The sequence below is a fragment of the Macaca mulatta genome, chromosome 8 (assembly GCF_049350105.2).
Source record: "Macaca mulatta isolate MMU2019108-1 chromosome 8, T2T-MMU8v2.0, whole genome shotgun sequence".
Taxonomy (NCBI): domain Eukaryota; kingdom Metazoa; phylum Chordata; class Mammalia; order Primates; family Cercopithecidae; genus Macaca; species Macaca mulatta.
The window spans coordinates 7,296,469-7,313,745 of NC_133413.1; the positions used below are offsets into that span (position 1 = coordinate 7,296,469).

Genomic DNA, 17,277 nt, shown 5'->3' on the forward strand with positions numbered 1-17,277 from the left:
GCAGGGATAGTGAGATACCATTTCCAAATGTTTCCTTTCTGTTTATAAAAGCACAGTGGACTGAATTGTTACGAGATACAGAGAGGGAGAAGAGAAAGGGTCCCTTATGTATCCAGAATATAGAGCATTAAAATAGCAACAACACTGCAAACAAAAGCCACAGTCCTCCTTCAGTAGTTCATCTGGGCCTAGTCATTAATTTTTGTTCCACTTGATCTTGGGTTAGTCTCGTGAATCCCTCTGCTTCTCAATGAGAGTTATAGAAATCCTCTTCCCCTGGTGGGGTCTCAGCATTATTTAGACAATGCCATAAGAAGCCTGTACCCAAAAGTACCCAGCATGGTTCTTCTCCACGGGGCTCTAAAAGAGCCCCCTCTTGGTCGAAGGTAAGTCACTCTGGCCTATAACTGATTGCAGATGCTGATCAGGGAAGTGTCAGAGAAAAATATAAATCTGTAGGTGACAAAAGAAATGGCTGTGGTTATCATATTACTGATAATTTTCAAAACTAAATTTATCGAGAGTTCATTACAAGAGTATTGGCAACTGATAAGTAAAGTTAGTTATGGTATGCAAAATGGAGTCAACCCAAAAAAGTTCTAGATACAGCATCTGGAAACACCATAATTAACCTTATTTTAAAAGAACAGTGGATGTTACATCTAATTTATAAAAATGGAAGAATATAATCTTTACAGAAAAAATCTTCAGATATAACAAAATAGTCCCAAGGCATAACACACAATGAATATGCCAAGCATATAATTAGAATAAACAAAGAATGTCACATAAAGAGGGTTAGTTTGGAGGGGACATAAACACCTATATATTAATAACATATATTTAACCTAGGGCTGGCTAAGTATCTTTTTTGATTTGACAACTTGTCCCCATATAACTTATCAATAGTAACAGATCAAATGGATCTCCTGATTATTTTGAGCATCTGTCTTTTATTAAAGTAAAAGCACAAATACTTGTTATTTTCCAGGTATGTCTGGGGAATCTCAGACAGTTTTTTGTTTTGTTTTGTGTTTTTGAGATGGAGTCTCACTCTGTCACCCAGGCTGGAGTGCAGTGGCCTGATCTCAGCTCACTGCAACCTCTGCCTCCTGGGTTTCCTCTGCCTCCTGGGTTTCAAGCCATTCTCCTGCTCCAGCCTCCCAAGTAGCTGGGATTACAGGTGCCTGCCACCACGCCTGGGTAATTTTTGTATTTTTAGTAGAGACGGGGTTTTGCCATGTTGGCCAGGCTGGTCTCAAACTCCTGACCTCAGGTTATCCGCCCACCTCGGCCTCCCAAAGTGCTGGATTTATAGGGATAAGCCACCATGCCCGGCCTCAGACAGTTTGAAGTACAAAATATATCATTTAGGATTTGATTTGGGGAAGGTAAAATATCAAAAATTATCAAGAAATTTTGAATACCTGATTCCAGTAGGCTCATGTAACTTAGAAACAATATTTGACTACTTATTTCATCGAAATGACTGTAAAAGATTTTAAAAGTAAACACAGAGGTAACATGATTGTAAAGAATCTTAGCTCTTTCCTAAGAGACAGGATTTCTTGAATACTCAAGGGCATAATAAAGTCAATATAAACCAAAGAAGGTTATTCTCATAAAACACAGAATCTTTGGAATCTAAGCCAATTGTACAGAAAAAAAGAATAAACCCTTATTTTTTTTAGGTGAATGTGGTAAACAGTAAACCAAAGAAATGGGCTCATCAATACTGAGCAAACTTTTCTCTTTTTAAAAAATCTTTAGTCTTTATTTTAAGAGATCATCTGCATTTTTTCTGTAATAAACTTAAAAGATATCCACCTGTTTCTTCAGATTTATTTATTCTTTAGCAATTTAAGCATTGAAATGACAGTTTTGTCTCAATCCTTGATAATGCTATATTTTTTGTATTTCAAATGTTTAGCTTTCACATGGAGAAAAAGAAACACAGGCATAAACCTTTATTCTATCCGCCTGCTAGTCCCGCAACACGATTTTAATAAAGTGTTCCTGATACTTTAACAATTTCTATGATGTCTGCAGAGATATATCAGCAAGAGTGATTGTAAAGTAGCTAGTCTTATAAGTCAAGAATTATGATCTTTGATCTGCTGCTCAATCCATTTCCAGATCTGATCTACATTATTTTCTAGCTCTTCTGGTTTACTGCTGGGCAGCTGATGCACGACTTCTTCCTTGTAAGATGCCGTGGCTTCTTCATAAAGAACTTGGAAAATCTCACACTGAATATTGTCTTTCAGTTTCTTCTCATTATAACCCTTCGTTTCAAGTCTTTCGTACAGTACGTTGGCATCTGTTCTCAGCACAAAAACTGTATGAAACCAGCATTCAGGGAAGATATCACAACCGTGGTAATCAACGATAACTCCACATTCTCTCATTTGGTTATCTCACTCATCAGCTACTCTGTCATCATCTGAAACGGGACAATCATACTCTTCATCATAGCCATCGTACAATTGCTCTTCTCGAGCTAAATCATCCACATTGATGTATTTCAATCCTGATTCTGATTTTGATATGTGGTTTTACCAAACCCTAGTGTACCTGGATTTCTATGACATGTTTCCATCACAAAGTTGGAGCAAACTGACACTTTAGGATTGAACTCAGGGAGTCTGTGGGGTCAAAACTAACTTCATAATATTACTAAGATTTTAACATGCAATGGGTTCACCTTGCTATCTCCGGAAAAAAAAAATGCACCACTGCACCCCCCCAAGGGCGACAGAGCAAGACCCTGTCTCTCAAAAGTAAATAAATAATTTTAAAAATTATTGTTGAAAAAGGTTTGTGAGATTAATGCTTCAATTTGGTTAAGCACAAATTTACATTTTTTTCATAGTCTTAAACCTTAAGTAGGAGTAACGTTCACTTATTTGATCAGTAAATCTGTATAGCTTTTGTAAGAACATGCACAAGTAGAATAACAATGTGTAATCTGGCTGGGCACAGTGACTATGCCTATAACCCTAGCACTTTGGGAGGCCGAGATGGGAGGATTGCTGAGACCAGGAATTTCAGACCAGCCTGGGCAACATAGCGAGAGACCCCATCTTAAAAAATAATAATAATGGCCGGGCGCAGTGGCTCACGCCTGTAATCCCAGCACTTTGGGAGGCCGAGGCGGGCGGATCACAAGGTCAGGAGATCGAGACCACGGTGAAACCCCGTCTCTACTAAAAATACAAAAAATTAGCCGGGCGCGGTTGTGGGCGCCTGTAGTCCCAGCTACTCGGGAGGCTGAGGCAGGAGAATGGCGTGAACCCGGGAGGCGGAGCTTGCAGTGAGCCGAGATCGCGCCACTGCACTCCAGCCTGGGCGACAGAGTGAGACTCCGTCTCAAAAAAAAAAAAAAAAAATAATAATAATAATAATAATACTTAATGCTGACAACTAATAGAAGACATGACTATTTTTATTAAACCCCAAATATTCACCTAATCTCATTTGCCAAAGATTTACCTAAATATGTGAACTTGAATTCTTAAAACATTTATGTTTCTATAGGAATACTTTTTTTAGTCTGTTGAAAGTATTATTGGAAGTTCAATTTCCTTAATTTATGGGAATTTTAGGAATATTCAATTTATTGGTGCCTCTTTATTTCCAAGCCAGTCAGAACAGAACATCCTTAAGAGCGATCATATTCTCATTTGGTGAGACCATCTCGTGATGGTTATCCCAGGATGGGAGACAATAGCTGCTTTGAAAGCTCCCCTGCCACACTGGGCTTCCAGTACCAGAGCAGCTAACGACCCTGCCCTAACAGAAAATGCTGGGGAACAGGGCACAAGTGTTTACTTGGGTACCCTTCACGGGCACTCCTTTTACCTGGTGGACAGCCTGATTCCTTGTGGTCTGGTCCGGTATCAGGCATTCCTCGCGTGGAAAATGTGCTTATCCTGGCAGACGCCCTTGTGGCTCTTTTCTGACCCCTCTTCAGTTTATGACTGCCTGACTATCGCTCTGGTGCTCAGAGCCTGCCCTTGTGTTCTTCCCCGGCATCCCGGGGAAAACCCAGGCAGCCTGGGAGAGCCCCTGGTTCTTCAGATGGAATGTGCAAATTCAACACACCACCAAGATAGGAAATAAGTTCCAAGATTTATTACTTCCAGATCCTAGAGAGGGAGGGCGCCATGAGTTGGGAAGGCAGTGTTCTATCCCCAGGTCACAAGAAGAAAGAATGAAGTGTCAGGCATAGAGCAAGAGAGAGTGGGACCCATGGGCCAACACCTTTACTGGGGGCCAGGGCATTGTCCAAGCAGGTTTCCTGCAGGGAGTTTTAGTTGGTGAGTTTAAAACAGGCAGTCATGAGTTTCAGGATCACATAGCAACTGAGAGGTGGTCACTGTGGCATACTCCACAGTCCATGTAGGGGTGTGGGGCCGGCAGGGCCGGCCAGGTAGACTGTCCCTTAAAGAGGTCGTCACCAGAAAGAGGAGGTGCATAAGGCAGATCCTGGATCAACCATATTGAGGACTGGGGGTGGCAGGTGGAAGCTGTCGAGGGAAACTAAGCCCTGTTTCTGGTATGAGAAAGTTAAACTTATGTTCAAAATAGATGCCAAGGTATATAAAATTGTAAGTATTTACTACAGTGGCATTTCTGCAATACAAGACATACAAACAGACACAGATAATTTATAAGCCTCAATTCTAAAATTTCAGGCCAGGTGCGGTGGCTCACACCTGTAATCCCAGCACTTTGGGAGGCCGAGGTGGGTGGATCACCTGAGGTCAGGAGTTCGAGACCAGCCTGGCCAACATGGTGGAACCCTGTCTCTACTAACAAAAATTAGCTGAGTGTGGTAGTGGGTGCCTGTGATCCCAGCTACTTGGGAGACTGAGGCAGGAGAATTGCTTGAACCCGGGAGATGGAGGTTGCAGTGAGCCGAGACTGCACCATTGCACTCCAGCCTGGGCAATAAGAGCGAAATTCCATCTCAAAAAAAAAAAAAATAGAAAAAGAAAAAAAATTCAGTCATGGGCCAAACATAAAAGCAGAAATATAAAATTTTATTCCGATGTCTACTTCCTGATAGCATGAAATTCTTAATTGTTTTGAAGCCAAAGTAGAAAAGTAGACAAACAAAAAATACTAGCAAATCAGATTCTGTTATCTTTCACCCAACAGAGACAAGATCTGTATAAACCAGCAGTCCTTCCCCAAGTATGTAATATACAAACCCCTTCATGTCTGTCATTTTCGTCAGCCCTGGGGTCCTTCAAATGCCTTTTGTTCCTTCTCATTTACTTCACATTGACTTTTCAAGACAATTGGTTATACTGCACAGTTGGTTACATTTGAAGTATTTAGTGTGAATTACAAACGTATATGAATAATGTTAATTCATTTTTGTTTATATATGTATATGCATGCATATACATATACACACACTCCTATAGAGTGAACATTTGGCTGAATGTACTACCAAATTGTTAAACAATAGTCATTTCTAGCTGGTGGAATTACAGGAAATTTGTATTTCTGATTATATATTTCTATAGCATTTACATTTTATGCAATTCAGCGTGCATTTCTTAGATAAGCAAAAAAAAAAATTAAACATTTAAAATTTTTTTTCAATTCCAGTTAACAGCAGATGTCAACACAACAAATAAGTTCCATTATCCATGCTTCTGTGTGTGGGGGATTTGCTTGACAGGTGCAAAAGAAGCACAAGCATTATTGTGCACCTGTGTCTGAAATGAGAATGAGGTTGCCTAGAAGTCTTGAGAAAAGTGGCTGACGAGTCTACAAAAACGCCCTTATTACCCGAGTCTACAAAAATGCCCTTTTTACCCTTTCTCACTTTGAAGTGTGTAAAGACGTTGACACACTTGGAGGTCTGCTGGCTAACTGGTGGAACAGATTCCTGGGGGAAATATTTTTTTTTTGCTCTTGTACCTCATATCTGGATTATTTTGGATTGCTTTTGGGATAGTATCTGAGTTTCTATCAGTTGGGCTGTTTTTTCCAGGAATATAAAGTTTTTTTTCTTTGATATATGCTTAAATATTTATTTTTAAGTGATGTAACTTTTCAAAAAACTTATTAAAGTTTATTTCTGTGGGAAAAATATTTTTTATGTTTTTGACTGTTTTTTGTTCCTTCTTGTTTGAAATCTCTAGCCAACAAGAACATTAGTCATGACAAGCATGCCATCTGAGTAAGTACTTGTTTTGATTTCTGTTCATTGTAAAATGTTAACCTTTTCTCTCATATACTGTAATTCTGGGTGCCTTTAGGCAATTTGTCAATCTGTTCCTGTATCACTTTTACTTTACAAAATTAATATCTGAGTTAGAAGGTCACTGAAAATTAAACATGTACCAAATGTGAGCAATTTAGCCTTGAAAATGCTGGGGTTGTTTAGGCAGCATTAAGAGGTGTGTGCTCATTTTGATGTTCTTTTGCTTGCTTGATACCAAATAACTTCATGAATGTTCAAGAAGTGGAACATCATTGACCAAAACATTTCCCTTAAAGGTCTTAAAGCAACACTGCAGCAGAAAGCTTTCCACAGCAGTATGAAAGTTGCTATCTGTGCGTTTTGTGGAAGGGTTAATAGCTTGTTGGCATGCTCTTATCATCTCCCTTAAACATTTAACACAACAAAGAACATCCAACAAAAATACAGTACTATATTCTTTGCAACAGATTTTTGAATTCCTGTTTAAAGGGGAAAACCATGTTTTTGATATCAATCATAGGTTTTAAGGTTTTAAGACATCCATCAAAACATTGGAACATTTCAGTGAAAAATATGCCGCAGAGAGGGGCACGTTTAGAACATTTTCAGTAGTGGGATCCTTTTCCTGCCGGTGGCTTAAAAATAAAAGGATTGATCATCGAATACCATACATTACATAGTGAAAAAGGGGGTCACTCAAAATTTTTGTAAATATATTATGAAATATATTGAACATCCTAAATAGTCTAATACAGAAGTGAATATTGAATATATGTGTAATATTTTTTAAAGTCTTTGTATTTTTCCAAAATAAAAAAAAAAATTACTAGTTAACTAGTTCTTTTCTCATTCAAGATTTAAAAATAAAACTTTTCATTTAGGCCATCTTCATGTCTTACTCTTTTTTTCTCCACATAGACTTCTTGTGATAGTTAAGAACAAGACCTGGACATTCTGATTTTATGTGGATTAGCTGTGCCTTGCAGAGACACTCGTTACTTATTGGCACATCCAGCAAGTAGCTGCCAGCCTCAGGATGGAGTTCTAGGGAGTGTCTGGTTTAGAGGTTTTTACTTTTTGTTTTCTTTTATCATTTTTGCCTTTATTTTTTTCCAAATTTAATTATTTTTCTTGACTCAAGCACAGATTCTCGGGTTGAAGTGGTGATGAGGCCCAGATCTTGACTCACATATCTTTTCTACCCTAAGGATCTCTAAGAATTTAAAAGCATGATATAATTCAGCCCTTTCATTTTACAGATAAAGAAACAGGTCTTGAGATGGACATACCTAAGATCACTAGAGACAAAACTAAGAAGGCTGGGTGCATTGGTTTACGCCTATAATCCCAGGGGCGTGAGTTGAGGGGCCCAGGTGGGCATATTGCTTGAGACTAGGAGTTCAAGACCAGCCTGGGTAACAGCAAAACCTTGTGTCTACAAAAAAATGCAGAAGTTAGCCAGACTTGGTGGTGAGTTGCCTATAGTCCCAACTACTTGGGAGGATAAGGCAGGAGGATCACTTGAGCCCAGGAGATCAACAACGCAGTGAGCCATGATTGTGCCACTGCACTCCAGCCTGGGCAACAGAGCAAGACCCTGTCTCAAAACAATAAAATAAAACTAAGGAACACCATCATTTGGAAGGAAGAGTGTTAGAGACAGTCTGTATAAGAGTCGACAATAACGTCTTCCTCTTTGGAATATAATTTTTGGAGAGGAGAGATGTTTCTTTCTTTCTTTCTTTCTTTTTGTTTTTTTTTTTGAGATGGAGTCTCGCTCTGTCGCCCAGGCTGGAGTGCAGTGGCGCGATCTTGGCTCACTGCAAGCTCCACCGCCCAGGTTCCCGCCATTCTCCTGCCTCAGCCTCCCGAGTAGCTGGGACTACAGGGGCCACCACCACGCCCGGCTAATTTTTTTGTGATTTTAGTAGAGACGGAGTTTCACCATGTTATTGTGTATGTCACAGTGTGGCTTAGAAAGCCCTTCATTGGGGATTTTTTAAATTTTCTGGGAGAGAGAAAACCAATGTCAGAACTAAAGGCATAGAAAGGTTATTATAAAAGGGAGGAAAGAACTGAGGGTTGTTTGGTAAGGAAGTTGGATGGAAGGAATATATTTTTTTAAAGGATATTTTAAGTATTAAGGGAATGACAGAGCAGGAGAGAAGCGGTAATGGTCATGAGCTTTGTGACAAATAGGTCCCAGATTTGATCTGATGATTTAATAAAAAGGGTCTTTTTTCCCCTTTTAGTAGAAAAACTGTGTGTTGATACTCAATAAATGTTACGTTTTCAAAATAAAATAAGTGAGGATCTTGGTTCTGAGCATGCACAGACAGGTTCAAATAGGCCTGGAAAACAAATTGTTGTGCCGATGGGAAGAGTGTTGGTCTGATGTCAGGGGCCTGGTTTCCTTTTTTTTTTTTTTTTTTTTTTGAGGTGGAGTCTCGCCCTGTTGCCCAGACTGGAGTGCAGTGACACAATCACGGCTCACTGCAACCTCCACTTCCCGGGTTCAAGTGATTCTTCTGCCTCAACCTCCCGAGTAGTTGGAACCACAGGCACGTGCCACCACACCTGGTTAATTTTTGTAGCTTTTAGTGGAGACGGGGTTTCACCATGTTGGCCAGGCTGATCTTGAACTCCTGACCTCGTGGTCCGCCCATCTCGGCCTCCCAAAGTGCCAGGATTATAGACGGGAGCCACCGCGCCCGGCCAGGGGCCTGGTTTCTGATGCTGGCTCTGTCCCTACCCGGCCCAGCCACTGTGGGAAGCCATTGACAACCTGTGGGCTTGTCTTCTGAGCCATTAAAATAGAATTGAGATCTGAAGTTTATTTCCCCAGGTTCCAAACCATTGATTGTAAGTCAGTTAAGACATAGGCACCATAACCAAAATCAGTTTAAAATGTTGGCTTTCTAGTTTTATTATTACTAATATTGAGTGTAACTGCCTTGATGTTCGTGTGCAACAAACTCATTCATTTTGTTCATTTTCCCCCCGATTTGATAGAAAGCAGAATGTCGTCATCCAGGTTGTGGATAAATTGAAAGGCTTTTCAATTGCACCAGACGTCTGTGAGACCACGACTCACGTGCTTTCCGGGAAGCCACTTCGCACCCTGAATGTGCTGCTGGGAATCGCGCGTGGCTGCTGGGTTCTCTCTTATGATTGGGTAAGCCCTGTGTGTGAACTGCATATTTTAAAACAAGGCATTTTGATAGAGTAGGTCACCCTGAGGTGCTGACATCAGCACTCAGGCCGGCGTGCACCCTTGTGGATCTGCACACTTTCCTGTGAGCTGGGAACACCCGTCTTTCCTCCTGTTGGTCTTCCTTGGGCTGCTGCCCTTCAACAAGTGCCAAGTCCTGGGGCAGCAGGAGGACGGGGAGGGTAGAGAGCAGGAAGTGAGTAGCCTCTAAGATAAATCAGAAGCAAGATTAGAAAGACGCTGAAAGAAACGCAGAATGCACGTTCTCACAGTCAAAGAGCGTTCCTCTATGTGTGACCAAGAAATACTATGACCTGTGGTGGTGGTGGTTTGCAGAGCCAAAATAGTTCAGCGATTGTTTGTACAGATGGATTTACTTAGGATGAAACATGTTCTTTCAATCCCATTTGGATAGGTTTTATCCTATGTATATCTATCTGTAACATCATTTGCCCTTATTTCTATACATTAAAGATAGTTTTTAAAAGTACGTAATTATTTTCGTTATTCATAACAATTGAAATGATCTGTTATTAGTTCTATTTTTACTTCGATCCTCAACCTAAGGTTGCTCCAAAGCATTGCTTTCTGATGACAGTAGCATCATCTGTTACTTGTGTTACCATTTTGCATCTGTGGGATCCGTCTTTCCTCCTCCTCTCCCAAGAATATATTCTATTCATACTCATACTGTGTTCATTTAAACCAGTAGAATTATAACATGCAAAAGCTACACATGTATTTTCAAGAATGGCCATGGTCTTTTTTCCATGCTTTGACAGAGTTTAAAGAGATTAGTGCTTCTAGTTGTGAAGTGGAAACGCTGAAATTCCGAAAGTAAGCACTATTGATTTGCATTGGTGGCAACTGGGGATCACTTTACCTAGTTATATACTAGTACTGCTTTATGTTTATTTGGATGAAAGACAGTAGTCCCCCCCTCATCCAGGGTTTTGCTTTCTGTGGTTTCAGGTACCATAGCCTGAAAATATTAAATGGGAAATCCCAGAAAAAAACAGTTTATAAGTCTTTAAATGCATGTTTTTCTGAGTATCATGAAGAAATCTCAGGTCATCCTGCTCCATTCTCCCTGAGATGTGAATCATCCTTCATTCCAGCCTGTCCATGGAGTAGGTGCTGCTTGCCCTTGCTTAGTAGCCTCTTGGTTATGAGATAGAACCTCTTGGTTTTGCAGTGTTTGTCTTCAAGAAACCCTTATTTGGCCTAATAATGTTCCCCAAGCACAAGAGTATTGATGCTGACAACTTTGATATGCCAAAGAGGCGCTCCAAGGTGCTTTCTTTAAGTGAAAAGGTGAACGTTGTCCACTTAATAAAGAAAGAAAAACGGTATGCTGATGTAGCTAAGATCTATGGGAAAAAATGAGTCTTTGACTTGTGAAATTGTGAAGAAAGAAAAAAAATTGTGCATAGTATATGTAGGGTTCAGAACTATCCACAGTTTTAGGCATCCCCCAGGGGGCCATGAACTGCACCCACTTTGGATAGGGTGGACTACTGTCTATTTAATAACTCTAGCATCAGTGAATGAGTTCTGTGTTTTATTTCTCTCCAATTCAGATTGTCTCTGTATCTTCATCTGACTACTCCCCTTCCCTCAGGTTTTGGAGGAAAAAATGTTATTTCTAAAGATATGCATCTGTACAGGATTCTTTACCTAACTTATTCTTTTGGGACTTTGAGCAGTCCATAGAGGTCAGACGTGAGAATGTACTGCCTTTGCTGTCAACATGGATAGAGACCTGCTCCCTGGTTGTCTCTGCTCAGTGTCCTGCCAGTGCTCCCCAACCAATCATACACAGAAACAGAACTGGGTGAAATTTTAGGTTATTGTATCTCTTCTGGGATTACTTGATATGAGAAAGGTGGGCATTAAAACACATTATTTAATAAACTTCTGATCTTTAGTCTGGACTCCTTGCCTGGAGGGAAGAACCTGGGGCACTCAGACACGTAAGTGAATGAATGAGGTACAAGGCAATCAGAAAAGAAAAGGTAATAAAAGGCATGTAGGTTAGAAAGGAAGAAATAAAGCTATCTCTATTTATAAACAACACAATTTTCTATGTAGATAGTCACAAGTGATCTACAAAACAGCAATTAGAACTGACAACTGACTTGGGCAAGTCATCCAGATGCAAAAGTTCCATTGAAACTTCAGGATAAAGCTAATAAAATAAGTGCAGGATCTGTATGCTGAAAACTACAAAATGCTGATTTTAAAGATCAAAGAACTAAGTATATTAAAAGACATGCAATGTTCATGGATTGGAAGACATAGTACAGTGAACATGTCACTCCTCCCCAAAATGATCTATAAATTTAACACATTCCATTCAAAATCTCAGCAGAATCTTTCAAGATACATACACGCTGGTTCTAAAATTTCTGTGGAGACGTTAAGGAACCAGAATAGCCAAAACAATTTAGAAAGAAAATAACAAGGAGGGGGACTGGCACTACCTGGTTTTGGGGCATCCCTTCAAGCTGTGGTCCTCAAGGCAGTGTGGTATTGGTAGACACATAGAACAGATAGAGAATCCAGAAATAGACCCCAAAAATATATCCCATGGGTTTTGACAAAGGCATGAATGCAGTTCAGTGGAGAAATTCAGTCTTTTCAACAAGTGGTGTTGGAGCAGTTGGACATACACAAGCAAGAAAAGGAACCTTCCCAACACTTTGGGTGGATCACCTGAGGTCAGGAATTGGAGACCAGCCTGGTCAACATGGTGAAACCCCGTCTCTACCAAAAATAAAAAGAACAGCTGGGCGTGGTGGCACCTGCCTGTAGTCCCAGCTACTCAGGAGGCTGAGGCACAAGAATCACTTGAACCGGTGAGATGGAGGTTGCAATGAGCCAATACCATGCCACTGCATTTCAGCCTGGGTGACAGAGAGACACCCTGTCTCAAAAAATAAAAGAAAAGGAAAGGAAAGAAGAGAGGAGAGGAGAGGAAGAAGGAAGGGAGAACCTCATTCTGTACCTTACATGAGCCAAAAAAATTACATCCAATGGATCATAGACTAAATGTAAAGGTATAAAACTTCTATAAGTAAACAAATAAAAATGATCTTGGTATAGGCAAAGAGTTCTTAGATACACCAAAAGCATTATCAACAACAGAAAACATTGATAAATTAGATTTCATCAAAATTGAAAGCTTTACTCTGTGAAAGATATTATGAAGAGATCAGAAGAAAACATTTGCAAATCTTATATCTGACGAAAGATTTATGTCCGGAATAGATAAAGAACTCTCAATACTGAACAATAAGAAAACAAACAGCCCAAACAAAAACTGGCAAAGAAGAGACTTGTATAGACATTTTACTGAGGACACACAGATGGCAAATAAGCATCTAAAAAGATTCTCATCATTATTGCTCACTTCAGAAATATGGTGAGATCCACTACATATCCATTAAAATGGCTAAAATAAAAAATAGCAGTCGCATTCTAGCAAGGAGCCAGCGCAGCTGGAACGGCTGCTAGTGCGAGTGGGAAGTGGTCCAGCCACTCTGAGAAACAGTTTGGCAGTTTCACAGAAAGCAGTCCCACTCCCAGATACTTGCCTCGGATAAATGAAAGCTTGTGTTCACACAGAGTCTGTACGTGAATGTTTGTAGCAGCCTTACTTATCATCAAGTGGACCTGGAAACAGCACAGCTGTCCCTCCAGTGGGTGAATGGATCAACCAGCTGGACCGTCCATGCTGTGGAGTGTACGGAAGGAATCGAAGGAATGGTGATAGGTGCAGCAGCTTGCATGACTCTCGGGGGCATCACGCCGAGTGAAATAGCTGATCTCAGAAGGTCACGTACTGTATAAGTCCATTTCTTTGTCATTCTAGACAAGGCCAAACTGTAGGGAAGGAGAACAGATGAGTGGTTGCCACACGTTAAGGTGGGAGTAGCATCTGCCTCTGCAGAGCAATAGCAGCTGTCATATCTTTGGGGCACTGGAATTGTGCTGTGTCGTTAGTGACAGTGGTTACAGAATCTATGCATGTATTAAAACACAGAGAACTGTACACACATATGCACACACGAGTAAATTTTATTATTTGTAAATTTAAATTAAAAAGTATATCTAGGCCGGGGACAGTGGCTCATGCCTGTATTCCCAGTACTTTGGGAGGCCGAGGTGGGTGAATCACGAGGTCCAGCAGTTCAAGACCAGCCTGGCCAAGATGGTGAAACTCTGTCTCTACTAAAACTACAAAAATTAGCCGGGCACGGTGGCAGCCACCTGTAATCCCAGCTACTCGGGAGGCTGAGGCAAGAGAATCGCTTGAACTCAGAGGGAGGTTGCAGTGAGCCGAGATCACACCACTGCACTCCAGCCTGGGCGACAGAGTGAGACTCTGTCTCAAAAAAAAAAAAAAAAGTATATCTTACATATCTAATGTGCTTTCCAAATGGAGATAGTTGGGCACTGGTAGGACCAGGCTAGTGTCTTGGTTTCAGAGCTAGGTTTCCTTCTGTGTGCTGAAGTTTACAGGCTCCCGTACCTTCAACTGCTGCCTCTGTCCCTATATTTCTATTAGCACTGAAGCTTCATCCCAGCTGTTCTATCTTAAAAAAAATAAAAATAATTTAAAAATTCAACTTTCCCTAAATTGCTCTTTGCCCTCTGTGCTACCTTTTTTCCCCTTGTTCATGGCAAAGGTCACAAATGTGTGTCTGTATTGCCCTTGCCTTACTGATGATGTTGCTATTTGTGAATAGTATCAACTCTTGGGAGATTGCGAAGGCCTAGATGGCCTATGGCTTCAGGTGAAATATCTGTTAGTGTGATTACAAGGTAACCATGATGGCTGTCAGGTATAATATATCACACATATATAAATCACACAAACGGATATTTATATTGTATTGATGTTCATAGGTTGCTCCTGACTTGCACCCTCAAAAACTTTAGAAACAAGCTGAGTTACTTTCTGTATTCATCTCAGTCTTCAAGAAGACAAAGATGACTGCTGCTTTTTGCATGGCCCCCTCCTTTAACTTTTAAATAAATTCAATAGTATAAACATAAGAAATCTGAGAGAGGATAGTTGCCACCATCATTTACAAAGCCATTCTACATAATGTTTAAAGCTTAGCACCCAATTTAATATTTATCTATGTCTTGTATATAACTTCAGATATAAACTTCACAGTTCCAATTTCTTTTAGGGTCAAGATTTGAAGTATCCATATCATATATTATATACATTGACTTTGTGTACAAGGAATCTCTCTTTCTGTCTCTAGCACTCTCGCTCTCTCTCGTCCTCCTCCTCCTAACCCTGTCTCCAATGCAGTTGGGGGATTCTTAAAATATTCTCTTTGGCTAGCAGTATAAACTTGCCTCCAAGAAAAACATTACTGAGCATGTTTTTATTTCAGGGTTTGTGTGGTATTCTCTGGAAATTTCTTGTAAAGGAGAGTTGTAGCAGTTCTTCAGAATTAGATGGTTGTATGTGGCCCAGCTAGTCATATCAGAAACTGTGACGATTTTATAACAAAATTCAGTTTGAATTTTGACTTAATGTTTTTGAGAAGTTTATTGGCAATTTTTCCATGTTTACAGCAGTTCACACCTCCAGTGTTAGCTCTACTGTTTTCAGGAAAGAGAATAATTTATGTTTTTCCTCCTTCGTGACCAAATTGTCTGGCAGATACATGGAAATAGAAAACCATGCCAGGAGTTGCTGAGCTTCCTATTTATGGGAGACAGGAAGTAACACAACGGAAAAATAAAGAAATTAATTTGACCAAAGTGTCCCTTTAGACTCGCATTGTTTTGTTATGTGTTGTTCAAGCGTAGTACAATTTGAACCTTTAAATACTCTTTATCCCACTCTCACTTAATTTGGTGTTTCCTGCATTTTCCTGTGACTTATCCACAATTCTGCTTTCCCTCGAAGCCCTTTTGTGGATGCTAAAATACAAGCGGAGTGTCCTATGATCCCGTCTTCCCCTTTTCCAGCTACCACTCCGTGTCACTCTGTCCAGCACAGTGAGGAATAACTCAGCCTGTATTCAGATTTTAAGATTTTGGTCCTGAGCAGCTTGTGAAAAGGATCTGATAATAGAGATTTAAAGCTAATTCACTTATGAATTCAAGTGTAGGGCTTAAAAGCTAAATCAGCTTTATAACAAAATGTCAAGGCCGCTAACTATCAACAAATAATCTAGTGTTTTCTTAATAAAAAATGATGTCATCATGACTATTTTCTTGAGATAATGTGATCCACATTGAACTTAGTAAGCAGTGAGTCAGGTGAGACATGTTTTTATCAGTGGTGAACATAGAATCAATGAACTGTTAGAAGAACACGCGCAGTTCACTCAGTTCATGCCTCTCATTTTACATTAAAGAAATGCTGAGGTGCTCTCCTAAAGTTATAACTCATGGTAGAACCAGAAGTGAAATCTCGACTTTTCACTGGTGTTAGTTCATCACCCTGCATTCCCAAGTCTATTCAAAAGGGATCATCTTGAAAAACCATTCTCTTTTTAACCTTAAGATGGCAGATTAACTTCATAACTCATGTTAGGAATAATTTTCAGCCACACTGTACTTGGTGTGTCACACTGACGCTGAGTTTCTGAGGGTTCCCTTCAGTTCTCTCTAGCAGACATTTATTGCTCGCACTTGCAAGCTAACTAGGATCTCAGGCCTGGGTCTCTGAACTTTCACGACTTGATTTCAAAGTCCTTTTTATCCTGCTACAGATTATACCTTGGTAAAGGACTTTATACTTCACAGAGTATTTTCCCATGCACTGTCTCACTGGATCCCGACAGAACATTTTTGCAGCCGAGAAGGATGCTGCAAATAAACAGTGAGTTTAGTGATGAAGACTCTGGGCAAAACTAGTTTGTCTGACTTGAATGTGGATCTTAGAAACACATCTCTGTCACGGCATTATTTTAAGGCAGTGACTATGAACAGCTATCTCCAGGACACCTAATTTATACATTTTCCTTATTAAAATAATGGATTCTGGTTTTGCCCAGGCATAGACACAGAATTTGTCTGCTCCTTTCACTTGAGGTGGTTCCTGAACAGTGCCGGAGCTCGTTCTTTGCAGAGGCTCCTGCAGGCTGCGTCAGCGTGGCCACTGGCCACTGGGAGCATGGGGAGCAGGCGCTGCGGTCTAGGTCCTCCATCCCCCTGTCTGTTGCTCCTGGCAAGACCCCAAGGTGCGCATTTCCCAGGTTGGAGCCGCCGTGCTTCCCAGGACCGTAGTCTCCTGATTGAGGACAGATACCAAAAAGTGATTCATCTGGAAAATTGAGGGCTTTGGTGCTGCCCTCCAGGAGGACATTTGAAAAGATGTGGACAAGCCTATGAGTGCTAAGAATGATGAATGTTGGAGTTTGAAAGAGTCAACGTGATTTTTTTAGTGGGAGAAGACTGTGGAGTCACCCTGAGATGCAACCACAGACATGATTAGGAATAAAGTTTGATCACCATTTTCAAACTTTTACATTAATATTTTTTCTTTAATTTTCTAAAGGTGCTAGACGGAATCTATTTAATGCACCTGGCACAGAAAAGCCAGTGCACGGGTCCTAAGGCTGCACCTTTGCAAGAAAGAGAAATACCTGAGGCACCAGGAGTGAGGAGGACAGGTGTTGGAGAAGGCTGTAGGGCCCCAGTATGGCTGTGCAGATCAAAGCGAGGGAGGCAGAAGCCATCAGACTGTTTTAACTCCAGAGTGGCTCTGGCCTCTCAGCAAAGAATGGATTGCAGGGAGGTAAGAACAGGGTGGGCAGCAGGAGGTAGCTAGGATCATTGAGGCGAGAAATGACTGCAGCTGTGTCTA

General features: G+C 40.6%; 1 protein-coding gene and 1 pseudogene across 1 annotated transcript in view; one reads left to right on the top strand and one right to left on the bottom strand.

The window, feature by feature from the left end:
* MCPH1 (microcephalin 1) overlaps window positions 1-17,277 on the top strand; it is a 236,674-nt gene that overhangs the window by 63,625 nt on the left and 155,772 nt on the right. Inside the window, 2 exon segments of the mRNA NM_001318176.1 lie at window positions 6,162-6,199; window positions 9,236-9,398. Of these exon segments, the coding sequence (NP_001305105.1) occupies window positions 6,162-6,199; window positions 9,236-9,398 (201 nt within the window).
* Window positions 1,988-2,741, bottom strand: LOC106999656 (adenylate kinase isoenzyme 6 pseudogene; annotated as a pseudogene).